This window comes from Ambystoma mexicanum, chromosome 6q (assembly GCF_040938575.1).
Source record: "Ambystoma mexicanum isolate Mex_15411 chromosome 6q, UKY_AmexF1_1, whole genome shotgun sequence".
In the NCBI taxonomy this organism is placed as follows: Eukaryota; Metazoa; Chordata; class Amphibia; order Caudata; family Ambystomatidae; genus Ambystoma; species Ambystoma mexicanum.
In genome coordinates, this window is record NC_090937.1 from 1,616,212,919 (window position 1) to 1,616,227,593 (window position 14,675).

Below are 14,675 nucleotides of genomic sequence, written 5' to 3' on the forward strand. Positions count from 1 at the left end.
CTGGGCACACCAGCAGCAATGGCAACTGGCAGCAATGGCACTTATTATTTCTTACTTACTAAGACACGGTCCCCAAAGCCTCTGGAAGCACTGAGACTGATGGGGACTGAAGCACTGGCACTTATAGTGACTGCAAGTACTGTCACTAATGGTGGCTGGAAGCACTAGAGCGGGCAGGGGCTGGAAGCGTGCCACTTGCAGTGGCTGGGCACAGAGGCACTGGTGGTGACTATGAGCTTTAGTGGCGGGAAGAACTGGCACTTATGCTGACTGCGCCCTGGCAATGATGGTGACTGCCAGCACCGGCCCTGATGGCGGATTGGAGCACTGCACCGCCGCTGGTGGTGACTGGATACACTGGAAGCCACGGTGGTCTTAGGAATGCTAACAGCGCCTGCTAAGGAGCATCCAGACAGAGTGCAGTCACCCAAGCAATCTACCCCGAGTCTAGTATCACAGCTCAGTAAAATGCGCGTGATTGTCATAAATCCGTCATTTTATACAATTAATCGGACTGGCTATTGCACAGCCCGGTCCTTCAAGCCGTACGTGTGACTAAACGTTATACATTTTAGCCATTCAGATGATGTAAGTGCTGCAAATTCACAGCCCAGTGCCTCGTAATATCCTTTTATATAATGTATCTGATTGTCAGTTCCACAGGCCAGTCCCCCAAACATGCTATATAGCAGCTAGTTACCCATCCCAGTCAGTCACACTGCGTGTATGTTACAGTCAGGCACACATCACAGCCATTTACACTGTGCATCGTTTAGACGTAGATTCCAGTCCCCTCTATAAAATATCCATGTTGGTTACACAGGCCAGTCCCCCAAACATTCTTTGTAGCAGCTGGTTACGCATCCCAGTCAGTCACACCGCGTGTATATTACAGTCAGGCACACATCACATCCATTCACACTGTGCATCGCTTAGGCGTAGATTCCAGTCCCCTCTATAAAGTATCCATGTTGGTTACACAGGCCAGTCCCCCAAACATTATTTGTAGCAGCTGGTTACGCATCCCAGTCAGTCACACCCCGTGTATGTTACAGTCAGGCACACATCACATCCATTCACACTGTGTATCGCTTAGACGTAGATTCCAGTCCTCTCTACAATGTATCCATGTTGGTTACACAGGCCAGTCCCCCAAACATTCTTTGTAGCAGCTGGTTACGCATCCCAGTCAGTCACACCCCGTGTATGTTACCGTCAGGCACACATCACATCCATTCACACTGTGTATCGCTTAGACGTAGATTCCAGTCCTCTCTACAATGTATCCATGTGGGTTACACAGGCCAGTCCCCCAAACATCATTTGTAGCAGCTAGTTACGCATCCCAGTCAGTCACACCCCGTGTATGTTACAGTCAGGCGCACATCACAGCTATTCACACTGTGTATCGCTTAGACAGAGAGTCCAGTCCCCTATACAATGAATGAATGTGGGTTACACAGTCCAGTCGTTCTTGTATTGTTTATGTGGCTGTTAGTTGCACGGGAGATTTCTTCACAAAATACACCTGGCCGTGATTTGCACACTTTAGGCCAGTACAAAATGTATGTTACTGCGAGTGCGCGGCCAATTATTTAGTATAATGTGCCAGGATGCCAATCGTGAGTACCACGGTGTGGCAGGGTGCACGCCACGCAGCCCAGTCCTGCATATGCATTAGGTTACTATCAATGACACACGGTGCTTTAAGTGGGATACGAAATCGAGAGGGGGCTCTAATGCGTCGTGATCGTGATTAAATATTTGAGGGCCGGCCTGAAAAGGTTCTCACAAAGCATCCAGTCCCAAGTAGCTTATCAAGCTCTGAGAGAGGGGTGAACTGTGCAATTAAAAGGGGTGGCCTAACAGAGCCAATCGAGTTACGTATGTTCAAAGAAAGGGCAAACACTCTCGTTTAAATATGGTTAATGTGTGTAAATATTACGACCAAAATAAATATATTCAAATATGAAACAGAACATCAAATCAAAAGGGGTCAGAACACCATGTAATACCACAGTTCATTTGAAAGAAATCCATTATTTGTACATGCGAATTAAAGACTTTCTAATGATAATACTTTCATGTAATGTGTGGCAAAAACCAAACAATACATTCTCTTAAAATGTCCTTTTCCTGTTTGAAAAGTACCAATTTTCTCAAGTCTTTAAATAATGTTTTGATTCTAAACATTACTGATAGGGACATCTACTGGCAAAGAATAGTATTGCCATTCATATTTTTAAAGATACATCAGTTCGGAGAGCCCTGGCAGAGCCCTTGCTCAAGGGCAGTAGTTGGAATCTGCCAGGGCTGAGCCCTGGCAAGCCCTGGCCCATTTAAAGCCCTGATTACACCGTGCAGTGGACCTAAAACGTACCAATCAAACCGTTTGAGAGTCCTTGCTGTGTGCAATGTAGTTACCCATTCTAAGGGCCAGTCTTCACCCGGCAGGCCACCTGATGGCATCCGGCCGGGTGCCCTGGAAATACCTGCACACCTTCCTACATACCCTGTACGTGGTACTCAATAGATAATGCACACCCTGCACACAGGGATGTGTGCACTTTGTACACACAGCAGGGTTCTGTGGGCAAGAAGATTGTAGGTCTTTGTGTAATGGAGTTAGTACTTTAAATTGGGTGGGCCACGAGGGGAGCAACGTATGGCCCTGACGTCGGTACCCGCATTTCTTGCTCTGGTGTCTCCTCTTTTGGGCGGGGGCAGAGCAGTTCCACTGAAGGTTACACTGCATTGTGTGTTGAGGTCAGCATGGGAAGAGCGCGCACTGTAATATTCTAGGAGGTTGCCTAGGGTGCCACCAGCAGAGGGCACCAGGAGACCCATTTCAAAAGAAAGGGGTCGCTCGCACCGCTGAGGTCCTTTCACAAAGCCTGAATGCAGTGAGGAGTCGTCAAAGGACGATAAAAGTGGCAAAGCAGCCCTGCACAGAAATACCTGTGTTATCACTCTAACAACACTCACCGCGGCCTCTCATAGAAATGACAGCACTGGCACTTCCCACCAGGCTGAGATTACTTCTAAAGTGACCGCCCTGGCGCTTCTGTGCAAGGTTGGGAGGATGTTCAAAGAGACCGCACTGGCGCTTCTATGCAAGGTTGGGAGGATGTTCAAAGTGACCGCCCTGGTGCTTCTGTGCAAGGTTGGGAGGACTGTCAAAGTGACCGCCCTGGCGCTTCTGTGCAAGGTTGGGAGGATTGTCAGAGTCACCACATTGACACTTCTATGCAAGGTTGGGAGGAAGGTTGGGGGGTTTGTCAAAGTGACCGCAGTGGCGCTTCTGTGCAAGGTTGGGAGGATTGTCAAAGTCACCACATTGACACTTCTATGCAAGGTTGGGAGGAAGGTTGGGGGGTTTGTCAAAGTGACCGCACTGGCGATTCTATGCAAGGTTGGGAGGATGTTCAAAGAGACCGCACTCGCGCTTCTATGCAAGGTTGGGAGGACTGTCAAAGTGACTGCATTGACATTTCTATGCAAGGTTGGGAGGATTGTCAATGTGACAGCACTGGCGTTTGTATGCAAGTTTGGGAGGATTATCAAAGTGACCGCCCTGGCGCTTCTATGCAAGGTTGGGAGGATTGTCAAAGTGACCGCATTGACGCTTCTATGCAAGGTCTGAAGGATTGTCATAGTGACCGCACTGGCGCTTCTGTGCAAGGTTGGGAGGATTGTCAAAGTGACCGCACTGGTGCTTCTATGCAAGGTTGGGAGGATTGTCAAAGTGACCGCACTGGTTCTTCTATGCAAGGTTGGGAGGACTGTCGAAGTAACCATACTGGCACTTGTATGCAAGGTTGGGAGGAAGGCTGGGAGGATTGTCAAAGTGACCGCCCTGGTAATTCAATGTAAGTTTTGGAGGATTGTCAAAGTGACAGCTCTGGCGCTTCTATGCAATGTTGGGAGGATTGTCAAAGTGACTGCACTGGCGCTTCTATTCAAGGTTGGGAGGATTGTCAAAGTGACCGCACTGGTGCTTCTATGGAATGATGGGAGGATTCTCAAAGTGAAAGCACTGTCGCTTCTATGCAAGGTTGGGGGGAAGGTTGGGCGGATTGTCAAAGTGACCGCACTGGCCCTTCTATGCAAGGTTGGGAGGATTGTCAAAGTGACTGCACTGACGCTTCTATGGAAGGTTGGGTGGAAGCTTAGGAGGATTGTCAAAGTGACAGCACTGTTGCTTCTACACAAGGTTGGGAGGATTGTCAAAGTGACCGCACTGGCGCTTTTATGGAAGCTTGGGAGGATTGTCAAAGTGACCGCACTGGTGCTTCTATGCCAGGTTGGGAGTATTGTCAAAGTGAACGCACTGGCGCTTCTATGCAAGGTTGAGAGGATTGTCAAAGTGACCGCACTGGTTCTTCTATGCAAGATTGGGAGGATTGTCAAAGTGACCACACTGGCGCTTCTTTGTACGGTTGGAAGTATTATCATAGTGACCCCACTGGTGCTTCTTTGCAAGATTCTGTGGAAGGTTGGGAGGATTGTCAAAGTGACCGCACTGGTGCTTCTATCTAAAGTTTGGAAGTTTGTCAAAGTGACAGCACTGGTGATTCTATGCAAGGTTGGGAGGATTGTCAAAGTGACCGCACTAGCGCTTCTATGCAAGGTTGGGAGGATTGTCAAATTGACCACACTGGCGCTACTATGCAAGGTTGGGAGGATTGTCAAAGTGAACGCACTGGCACATCAATGCAAGGTTGGGAGGATTGTCAATGTGACCGCATTGACGCTTCTATGCAAGGTTGGGAGAAAGGTTGGGAGGATTGTCAAAGTGACCGTACTGGCACTTCTATGGAAGGTTGGGTGGAAGCTTAGGAGGATTGTCAAAGTGACAGCACTGTTGCTTCTACACAAGGTTGGGAGGATTGTCAAAGTGAGCGCATTGATGCTTCTATGCAAGGTTGGGAACATTGTTAAAGTGACCGCATTGATGCTTCTATGCAAGGTTGGGAAGAAGGTTGGGGGGATTGTCAAATTGACCGCACTGGCGCTTCTATGCAAGGTTGGGAACATTGTTAAAGTGACCGCATTGATGCTTCTATGCAAGGTTGGGAAGAAGGTTGGGCGGATTGTCAAATTGACCTCACTGGCGCTTCTATGCAAGGTTGGGAGGATTGTCAAAGGGACAGAACTGGCGCCTCTATGCAAGGTTGGGAGGATTGTCAAAGTGACCGCACTGGCGCTTATATGCAAAGTTGGGAGGATTGTCAAAGTGACAGAACTGGCGCTTATATGCAAGGTTGGGAGCATTGTCAAAGTGACCACACTGGTGCTTCTATGCAAGGTTGGGAGGATTGTCAAAGTGACCGCACTGGTGCTTCTGTGCAAGGTTGGGAGGATTGTCAAAGTGAGCGCACAGGCGCTTCTGTGCAAGGTTGGGAGAATTGTCAAAGTGACCGCATTGATGCTTCTATGCAAGGTTGGGAAGAAGGTTGGGCGGATTGTCAAAGTGACCGCACTGGCGCTTAGATACAAGTTTGGGCGGATTGTCAAAGTGACCGCACTGGCGCTTCTGTGCAAGGTTGGGAGGATTGTCAAAGTGACCACACTGGCGCTTCTGTGCAAGGTTGGGAGGATTGTCAAAGTGACCGCACTGGCGCTTCTGTGCAAGGTTGGGAGGATTGTCAAAGTCACCACATTGACACTTCTATGCAAGGTTGGGAGGAAGGTTGGGGGGTTTGTCAAAGTGACCGCACTGGCGATTCTATGCAAGGTTGGGAGGATGTTCAAAGAGACCGCACTGGCGCTTCTATGCAAGGTTGGGAGGTCTGTCAAAGTGACTGCATTGACATTTCTATGCAAGGTTGGGAGGATTGTCAATGTGACAGCACTTGCGTTTCTATGCAAGTTTGGGAGGATTGTCAAAGTGACCGCCCTGGCGCTTCTATGCAAGGTTGGGAGGATTGTCAAAGTGACCGCATTGACGCTTCTATGCAAGGTCTGAAGGATTGTCATAGTGACCGCACTGGCGCTTCTGTGCAAGGTTGGGAGGATTGTCAAAGTGACCGCACTGGCGCTTCTGTGCAAGGTTGGGAGGATTGTCAAAGTGACCGCACTGGTGCTTCTATGCAAGGTTGGGAGGATTGTCAAAGTGACCGCACTGGTTCTTCTATGCAAGGTTGGGAGGACTGTCGAAGTAACCATACTGGCACTTCTATGCAAGGTTGGGAGGAAGGCTGGGAGGATTGTCAAAGTGACCGCCCTGGTAATTCAATGTAAGTTTTGGAGGATTGTCAAAGTGACAGCTCTGGCGCTTCTATGCAATGTTGGGAGGATTGTCAAAGTGACTGCACTGGTGCTTCTATTCAAGGTTGGGAGGATTGTCAAAGTGACCGCACTGGTGCTTCTATGGAATGATGGGAGGATTGTCAAAGTGAAAGCACTGTCAATTCTATGCAAGGTTGGGAGGAAGGTTGGGCGGATTGTCAAAGTGACCGCACTGGCCCTTCTATGCAAGGTTGGGAGGATTGTCAAAGTGACTGCACTGACGCTTCTATGGAAGGTTGGGTGGAAGCTTAGGAGGATTGTCAAAGTGACAGCACTGTTGCTTCTACACAAGTTTGGGAGGATTGTCAAAGTGACCGCACTGGCGCTTCTATGGAAGCTTGGGAGGATTGTCAAAGAGACCGCACTGGTGCTTCTATGCCAGGTTGGGAGTATTGTCAAAGTGAACGCACTGGCGCTTCTATGCAAGGTTGGGAGGATTGTCAAAGTGACCGCACTGGTGCTTCTATGCCAGGTTGGGAGTATTGTCAAAGTGAACGCACTGGCGCTTCTATGCAAGGTTGAGAGGATTGTCAAAGTGACCGCACTGGTTCTTCTATGCAAGATTGGGAGGATTCTCAAAGTGACCACACTGGCGCTTCTTTGTACGGTTGGAAGTATTATCAAAGTGACCCCACTGGTGCTTCTTTGCAAGATTCTGTGGAAGGTTGGGAGGATTGTCAAAGTGACCGCACTGGTGCTTCTATGTAAAGTTGGGAGGATTGTCAAAGTGACCAAACTGGCGCTTCTATGCAAGGTTGGGAGGATTGTCATAGTGACAGAACTGGCGCCCCTATGCAAGGTTGGGAGGATTGTCAATGTGATTGCATTGACGCTTCTATGCAAGGTTGGGAGAAAGGTTGGGAGGATTGTCAAAGTGACCAAACTGGCGCTTCTATGCAAGGTTGGGTGGAAGCTTAGGAGGATTGTCAAAGTGACAGCACTGTCGCTTCTACACAAGGTTGGGAGGATTGTCAAAGTGAGCGCATTGATGCTTCTATGCAAGGTTGGGAACATTGTTAAAGTGACCGCATTGATGCTTCTATGCAAGGTTGGGAAGAAGGTTGGGCGGATTGTCAAATTGACCGCACTGGCGCTTCTATGCAAGGTTGGGAACATTGTTAAAGTGACCGCATTGATGCTTCTATGCAAGGTTGGGAAGAAGGTTGGGCGGATTGTCAAATTGACATCACTGGCGCTTCTATGCAAGGTTGGGAGGATTGTCATAGTGACAGAACTGGCGCCCCTATGCAAGGTTGGGAGGATTGTCAAAGTGACCGCACTGGCGCTTCTGTGCAAGGTTGGGAGAATTGTCAAAGTGACCGCATTGATGCTTCCATGCAAGGTTGGGAAGAAGGTTGGGCGGATTGTCAAAGTGACCGCACTGGCGCTTATATGCAAGTTTGGGCGGATTGTCAAAGTGACCGCACTGGCGCTTCTGTGCAAGGTTGGGAGGATTGTCAAAGTGACCACACTGGCGCTTCTGTGCAAGGTTGGGAGGATTGTCAAAGTGACCGCTCTGGCGCTTCTATGCAAGGTTGGAAGGATTGTCAAAGTGACCACACTGGCGCTTCTGTGCAAGGTTGGGAGGATTGTCAAAGTGACCGCACTGCCGCTTCTATGCAAGATTGGAAGGATTGTCAAAGTGACCACACTGGCGCTTCTGTGCAAGGTTGGGAGGATTGTCAAAGTGACCGCACTGGCGCTTCTGTGCAAGGTTGGGAGGATTGTCAAAGTGACCGCACTGGCGCTTCTATGCAAGGTTTGGAACATTGTTAAAGTGACCGCATTGATGCTTCTATGCAAGGTTGGGAAGAGGTTGGGCGGATTGTCAAAGTGACCGCACTGGCGCTTATATGCAAGTTTGGGCGGATTGTCAAAGGGACCGCACTGGTGCTCCTATGCAAGGTTGGGAGGATTGTCAAAGTGACAGCACTGGCGCTTCTCTGCAGGGCTGCAAAGACTTTTAAAGGGATATTGCTGTTCAGTGGGTATAACTGGAGTATGTCTGCAGGGGGCAGTGGTTATCCTATCTAAAGGAACTGGATATGCGCGTGTCCAAGTGTTGTCGAGTTCAGGAACTCAGTACATGGGGGTAGCAGGGCTGTTGACCTGGTACTCCTTAAACAACAGGGGCAGGAGTGTTAATTGCCCCTGTAGGGATTCTGCTTGTATTTATATGATGCAACTAAAAACGAAAAACGAATGCAGATTGAAAGCCGTGCTCTTCTAAATAGCATTGCTGCTGGTTCCTCTCCTGCTGGGCTCAGGCCTGGGGCAGAGTTTGCAGGCATGTTACACAATTAGGAAGTGCCACACACTTCAAAGTGGGAAGGCCACCTCCTCAATTTATCTCCTGAGCCTTGCCGTTTCGGGGTGTGGGGCGTGGGGTGCTGAGTGGAGGACAGGCTAAACCTGTTTTGTGAGCAAGGAATCCTAAAGCAGAATGCTGCAAGGACAGCTCAGTAGTTTAGGTAACTGTTTCTGAGATGTTATATGTGTAGTCCTGTCTGTAAATTATATGTCTTTTTCCACGTTCTGCTACAAAATGTGCTGTAAAGTGAGTAGATGCGCCCTTGGGATAGGTATAGCCCCCTCAGAATTCCTGACCCCTTAACGAAAATAAGGAAGTTGACAGCCATATTTGCGAGCACAGTAAGTGTTGTTTCCAGGGGTGGTCGAAATGGGAAGCTACCCAGATGGCAGAGTGGGTAAGTGCACTGAAAGGGCAGGTGTGAATCAGTGCCCGGACTGATGCGTTTACCTAATTAACATCCCAATCAGGGCCAGTAGCAGAGGAGAGACGCCTTTTCTGGCCTGTTTCAATGCCCCATCCCCCCACGCAACCCCCAACGCAGAGACAGGCAGCATAATCTGTATTCATCTACGTTCACAGCCATTTGTTCATATTGTCAGTCCAAATGTACCTTATCTTGGATGGAGCCTAGCCAGGGGTTTAAGTGGGCCAGGTCTATACAGGATTCAGACCTGGCAGTCTCCAAATATTGGCCTTGAGCCAGGGCTCTGCCAGGGCTCTCTGAACTTACCTCTCTGGGCACATTTCTTTAACATACTGCTCTTTGCCAGTAGATGTCACCTTCAGCAATGTTTAGACTCACAACCTCAGTTCAATTCGTATTTCGGTTGCTTTCAAACACGAAAGGGAAATTATAAGAGAATACATTGTTATATTGTTGCAACCCATTGCATTAAAATAGTATTATTAGGAGGATTTTACTAAGTATGTACGAATAATGGATTTCTTTCACAAGAAGTGTGGGATTGCGTGGTGTACTGACCCATTTTGCTTTATTTGGATACATTTATTTTGGTCAACATTTGTACACACATTAACCATATGTTCATACATTCTTTAAATCAGAATGTGTTTGCCTTTCATTACACACATGTGTCCTTGATTGGCTCTGTGAGGCCACTCCTTTAATTGCGCAGGCCACGCCTCTTTTAAAGCTTTAATAGCTGCTTAGTATGTGAGGCTGCACGAGACCCTTTTTACGCCTGCCCCCAGATATTGCACCATGACACATTAGAGCGACCCCCTCCCCCCAGCAACCAATCCCCCCCCCACACACCTCGATTTCTTATCCTACTTAAAGCACTGGGCCTAGCTGTGCTTTAGTGAATTTTGACAAATAGCCCCCCAGGGAGATTTGACAGGGATGGGAGAGTCACTAAAACGCCAAATAAGTCGAAAGAGGCGGAGGTGGGGGGCGGGGACGGCGAGTGCAGGGGCCGAAGCAGTTTATCGAGATAAAAACAGGGCGACATGCAGAAAGGAAGACGTTATAGAGAAAGTGGGGCAAAGCAATAGGAACAGAATACAAGTGAGAAACAAGAAAAGTGTCAGATTATAATTGGGTATTTATTACGCGCTTAATACCCAGAGGTTTCTAACTGCGGACCTGGAGAACGAACCTGTGTTGCTTTGCGTCGTCCAAGGCGAGCGCGTTGCCCGTGAGCTATCCTCCCGGTACATAATAAGGAAAGGAGAGGGAGATCAGAGCAAAGTAAGGCAGGGGGATTGAACAAAAAGCAATAGGATGCGAGAGTGGAATTAAGAAAAAAGATGGACAGAAAGATGGAGGGAGAGGGAGCTTCAAACGAAAAGAAGGAGAGAGTACTGCCGAAGAAAAGGAGGAGGGTGGGCTGCAGAAGAAAAGGAGAGAGCTGCAGAAGAAAAGAAGGAGAGAGCACTGCAGAAGAAAAGGAGAGAGCACTGTACAAAAAAGGAGATAACGCTGCCGAAGAAAGGGAGATGGGCTGCAGAAGAAAAGGAGAGAGCATTACAGAAGAAAAGAAGGAGGGAGCACTGTAGAAAAAAAGAGAGCGCTGCAGATGAAAAGGAGGAGAGGGGGCTGTAGAAGAAAATGAGAGAGGGCTGCCGAAGAAAAGATGGAGAGAGCGCTGCAGAAGGCAGGAACGTGCAGTAGAAGAGGCCAAGAAAGGAGTGTGCATAGAAACAGAGAGAGAGCGAAAAGGAGGTGGCAATACGTGAAGCGGGGGGGAGGGGGTGCACGTCAGCTCCAAAAGGAAATAAGGGGGGGGGGGGCATTATGCAGAATCACTGCATCGGTGCAAAGAGCGCAGTTGCAGAAGTTGACCCACTGCCAGCAACATATAAACATCAGTGCATTATGCCCCGGTAGAATTATGCCACAGTGCTAAGACTGGGGGGCAAATAGTGCCCGCGTGCATTGGAAGGACGTGCTGTGTGTACTTGGGCAATGCTGACCCTAATGCTAAGTGCGCAGAATATCTGTGATGCCACCCACAAAGGGAGTGATGCATGAGAGGTGTGGCGGAAAGACAAGGAAACAGAAAGAAACAGGCAGGGAGCTAGGTGGCGTGAGAAATGTACTACATAAAAAAGGATAAAAGGCTAGGGTGGTAGTGAGGCAGGGGGTACGCAACGAGCGCCACGGGGAGGGGGGTAGGTTAGTTGTTGGCCATGGCTGGGTACCATTGCGCCTAGAAACGGCACGGGGCATGTGATTGAGTGACCATGCACCCCTACAGCAAAAATGCAGACGCTTTAGCAAGCGAGATAGTGTAGTGGGTTCATGCACACACTGGAGAGTGAGACACACCATGCAAGTTCTCTTTTACACGTTGCTTTCGTAATTACGAGACTTGCGAAAATGTTCACGAATAGCGGTGGTATATATAGGGTGCACTTCAGAATCGGACAGCTGAGAACTAACTGCTCGGCACGTCTAAAAAGGCACCGCTGGCGGCTCGGCCGGGAGGCGGGTAGCGACAGATCTGGCAGTGCTTTCTGGGATGCAGGAACTTCTGCAGAGGCGGTGCCGGTCAGTGTCAAACTGCAGGGCCCAGTCTGGGGGCGTAGTGCACTTTCCGGGGATCCGCCAGCCAGCTGTTAATTCTTTAGGGAGGTGAGATTGCCACCAATGACCACCAGGTGGAGTGCGCTGGCTCTGTGGATCAGCACCAGGCACCGTGGACAGCTGCCTGGAAGCACTGTGTGCCATTCCACGACCCGAGGGCGGTCTAGGTACATGTATCGTGTATGCAGTGGTCTATGCTATGCGCTGAAGCCGCAAGCGGCCTTCCCAGATCGCCGTCCTTTCTTGCAACGCTTTGCTTGAAAGCGCCATTTCCCCCGAATCATGGAATGATGTGCGTGTAAAACGTGGATTTGTGCGCCATTCTGCCCTCAAATCCCAGTTTGACGAATGGGGATTTGCGAGCAGACTGGCACGCAAATACCCGTTTTACACGCAAATCATTCCACGAATGAGGGCCTAAAATGCGTGCTCATATCTAGTGCTTTGGGTTAAGGCGCTATATAAATAACACATCAATATCATTATTATATCTGATGTTGATCGCTGCATTCTTGATGCAGAGACAGCTCAGTCGGTGTGTGCGCCTGCGGACAGCTAATTTGCCGGATCTGGCTGTGTGGATAGCTGAATGAATACTTGACTGGGGCGGGTCTCCGTACAGGCAGTGAGAAGACCACCCACCTAAAGGCAAAGCTGAGACGAGCCAAGCTTTGGCTGCATGCAGAGAGCTCCTCATTGGTCCAAGAGTGACACAGCTGTCACATGATATTATTATTCGCCATTTCTACAGTGAACACCTCAAAGGTGTGTATGCACTTAACAACATTACATAGGCCAATGGTACTCATTATAACCATCTCAGAATGATGAAAGGAGGAGATGGCACTGCTGTGCCTGGATCCTTTACCCTGCAGGCGTCTCATCTTGCCCCTGCTGTGATTGGAAACTATGTACTGTAACTAGCGCCTAGATACTTCAGGGATTTGTGTGCTGCTATAAATGTAATAAATAAATAAATACCCTGCAGGTTAAACATACACATCTAATTAACAGGAGGGATATCCAGTGAGACATCTTGGCCCGGCCGGGACTGTTACCTGTTACCTGCAGGCTACAGTCACCTCTCTACTGCAGGCTTGACACCCATAGCCCGTCTTCGCTTATGACTAAGACTTGCTAAGGTTGAGCGCCTGCCCCCTTTAGGCCCCTTTACCTGGTACTTGGCCACCTCTCTGGACTGCTTGTCCTCCATGTTCTCCAGCTGCTTGTTCAAGGAGTCGATGATGTTTCTGAGGGCCTCGATCTCTAGGGACCTGGACTGCAGGAGGCGCCGGTACTCAGCCGTCTCTTCCCGGATGGTCCTCACAGCATCGTTGTTCTTGCTCGCCAGCTCGGCCACAGAGGCAAACTTGGTGCGGTACCAGTCCTCCGCCGTCTGCATGTTCTTGTTGGCCAGCTTCTCATACTGTGACCGCACGTCCTTCAGGGCTAGCGAGAGGTCAGGCTTGGCCACCTCCACCTCAACGCTGATGTTAGCCGACTGGATCTGGGCCACGAGTTCGGCATTCTCCTCGTTGAAGGCCTTCTTCAGGAAGACGATCTCATCGACCAAGGAGTTGATGCTACCCTCGACATCGCTGTTGGCTAGCAATGCCTTGTCCGCCTCCTCGCGCACCTTCTGCAGGACATCTTCGGCCTCGGCGCGCATGCGCACCTCCTCATCATACCTCTCTTTCATCTGGCCACAGATGTTGCTGAGGTTTTCCTTCTCCCCCTCCATCCTCATCTTCTCGTTGGTCTCGGCGTCGAGCTGGGCCCTGAGGTTCCTCAGCTCCTGCTCGTACACCATGTGCAACCTGGAGGGGTCAGCCTGCCGGTGCCGGAGAGCCTCCAGCTCCACCATCAGCAGCTTGTTCTGCTGCTCTAAATGATGGACCTTCTCGATGTAGCCAATGAAGCGGTCATTGAGGTTCATCAGCTGCTCTTTCTCCTGGGCGCGAAGACCCAGGAGCTCCGTGTTCAGCGTGCTGACCTGAGAGGCGTCAAACTTCTCCAGGTAGTCGGGGGCAGAAGACATTGTGCTCATCCTCACCGACCGCTTGACTGGTGGTGCCGACCGGTGCATGGCATAGCTGCTAGAGTGGACTGGCTTGGAAGTGCGTGCGCACCGGTACTCGTCCCAGGGCTTGCGGTGGCTGAAAAGGTCGTAACTCATGGTGGCAGAGGAGTGGGTGTTCTTACCGGCTGAGGAGCTGCGGAACAGATGCTTCTCGGATACTGCGGTGATCTAGGAATGGTGCAGTGACGGCCATTTTATACTGCTTCCTCCTCCCGCCCCTAGGGGGCTCAGATCAATCACATTGACCCCGGAGAGGACCAATCAGCGCCTGCTGCAGTGAGAAGGCCTGGTTGGTTCTATGTTTCTCGGAAGGAAACCACTGCTGATATTGAAGGAAGAGGGCAGATTTTCTGCACCCCCCACGACCTGATTCGTGCGAATTCCATCTTGCCGAGGGCTAATTTATTTCAGGCGTTTGATTTGAGATGGCTTTTATTTTAAAGCAATGCTCAGCAGAATCAGACGCCGTAGGGACAATGGCAGTCAGACCTGGAATGTATGAAATAAAGCCGACAGATGTCGGAGAAACGCTGCTTAAGGAAAAGCCACAGTGTCGTTTTGCAATTTTAAGAGGATTCACCTCTGAAGCTGAAAGGCCCTTTCATTTTTTTCTTTGAAACGATCTCTCGTTGGGGTCTGAAATATGAAGGTTTCATGTAACCTCTGCCAGACTCTACAGACGAATCTGTCGCATTACGCCCTCATCCTCGGATTCCTGAATCTCTTCTTATAAATGCAAGGCATTGTGTGGTGAAGCCGATGCTGTATTTATAATTCCCATCGCGCAGCGGCAGCTGGGGGCGTCCTTGGGGAACCGGGGAATGCGAGTCGATATCACCTGCAACGAGAGAGAGGACATCGACCCCCTACCCCCTCCCCCTCCCACCGCTTCCCCCCGCAAACAATAATGCAGATGTCAAGTCGATAACCAAGCCTTCCTG

At 49.8% G+C, this 14,675-nt stretch overlaps 1 protein-coding gene across 1 annotated transcript in view; it reads right to left on the reverse strand.

Annotated features, from left to right (window-relative positions):
- The window catches only part of LOC138516911 (neurofilament light polypeptide-like), a 39,271-nt gene extending 25,354 nt beyond the window's left edge, over positions 1-13,917 (reverse strand). Inside the window, exon 1 of the mRNA XM_069632368.1 lies at positions 12,829-13,917. Coding sequence (XP_069488469.1) covers positions 12,829-13,830 — 1,002 coding nt within the window. The 5' untranslated portion in view covers positions 13,831-13,917. The remainder of the gene's footprint in view (positions 1-12,828) is intronic.
- Positions 13,918-14,675: the final 758 nt, after the last annotated feature.